We start from the raw sequence: 1,458 nt of genomic DNA on the forward strand, positions 1-1,458 counted from the left end.
TTTTGAAAAGGTACCGTCCCAGTGACAACTTTTGTACCTTTTTTTCTGAGAGTGCAGTCGTTCATTACAAATCCCATATGGAAGAGTTACTCTTTTGTGAAAATGTAATGTTGTGACATTGTAACAAAGAAATCACGCATCACTCATCAACTACAAAACAAAAGCCACTGCAAAGGCTGTGAGCATCTGCTGATCCAGACTCACTGTGTCTGTGTCTCTGAGAGTCTAAGCAGCTCTTCACGGCCTCCACGGCTCTGGGACTGCTGAAGATCAGGCCTCCAAACCTCTCGGGCTCAAAGAGCTGGTGTTTCCCCAACAGAAGGACACAGAGTTCATATCGAACAAACCACAACAACACCTGGACACTTCAGAAGCGGGCTTCCACACTCACCCGCTCGGAGAGCTCGTTTAGAGACACAGATCTGAAGGACAGAGCCGGAATCAAAGCAGCCGTGTGTCCACAAGAGGCCAATTCCTGGAAGAAACAGCCACATTGTTACCAGTGTTGCCAACTCATGTCCAGGGGAAGCTGCTAAAGGAAGGCTGATTTGTTGCTAAAAGTTGCTCAATAATGTCACTGCGCCATGACGTCATTACGTGTTCGTAAAATAATATAAATGCATATTAAAATGTAAATAACCATTTCTATTACATTTATTTTTTGTCAGCTAGTAAATAACTAAAACTACACATTCTGAACAATTATATTTTTAAGTGGTTAGTTAGTATGTTACACGCTAAGACAAGCTACTATGTTATAATGAAGCATCTTTCCACTGCATTTTTAATTACACATTGTAATTTGTGTTTTCAGGTTACAACGGTTAATAGATAATGCCCTGGAAAATTACTAGTACCTTTTCTATTTTTGTAGATTTTTTTCTCACTAGCTGATCAACAACCGCAAGTACAAGCTACTAACAAAGTGTAACATAAATGAACAGCTATGCAATAGAATTATTAAACTGAACTGAAAATAGCAGCTAACTTAATTCACGTGAGGTGTGTACTGCTAGGCATCTTTGGATTTCTCTTTTTGTGTAATTTAGATTTTTTTTTTATCCTTTGAGTCAAAGTTGCTAAATTAATTTTAAAATAGCTACATTTGTTGCCAGGTGCTTCTGGAAGAAAAAGCTGCTACATTTAGCAACAAAGTTACACTTCCTGTGAGTTTAAACCCAGCACTGAATCAGCTTTACCTTCATATAAGGGTCTGCTTCATCTCCACTGTCTCGTGGCTCTTTCAGAAGAAGCACTTTCATTTCTGCAGGCATCTATAACCACTGAAACACACTTTAATAATAATAATAACGCCAGAGGGAGGTCCTGCTGAATGACCCTTCAGTCAAACGAATACCAGCATTTGATGCAACAACGCCCATCAGAATCCACATCTGCCACACACTGATAACAAGCACAGCACACAAACTGAAGGATAGGTGCTTGCTTCTGCTTCTG

The 1,458-nt window shown here is 39.8% G+C and overlaps 1 protein-coding gene across 1 annotated transcript; it reads right to left on the minus strand.

Moving 5' to 3' along the window:
- Positions 1 to 139: 139 nt before the first annotated feature.
- LOC107577393 (uroporphyrinogen-III synthase-like) lies at positions 140 to 1,452 on the minus strand. The gene is made up of 3 exons (XM_016263476.1): positions 1,200 to 1,452; positions 392 to 475; positions 140 to 301 (listed from the first exon to the last, which is right to left on the minus strand). The coding sequence occupies exons 1-3, from the start codon at positions 1,272 to 1,274 to the stop codon at positions 140 to 142; spliced, it is 321 nt and encodes a 106-aa protein (XP_016118962.1). The 5' UTR covers positions 1,275 to 1,452.
- Positions 1,453 to 1,458: the final 6 nt, after the last annotated feature.

This window comes from Sinocyclocheilus grahami, unplaced genomic scaffold, assembly GCF_001515645.1.
Source record: "Sinocyclocheilus grahami isolate Dianchi unplaced genomic scaffold, SAMN03320097.WGS_v1.1 scaffold5916.1, whole genome shotgun sequence".
In the NCBI taxonomy this organism is placed as follows: Eukaryota; Metazoa; Chordata; class Actinopteri; order Cypriniformes; family Cyprinidae; genus Sinocyclocheilus; species Sinocyclocheilus grahami.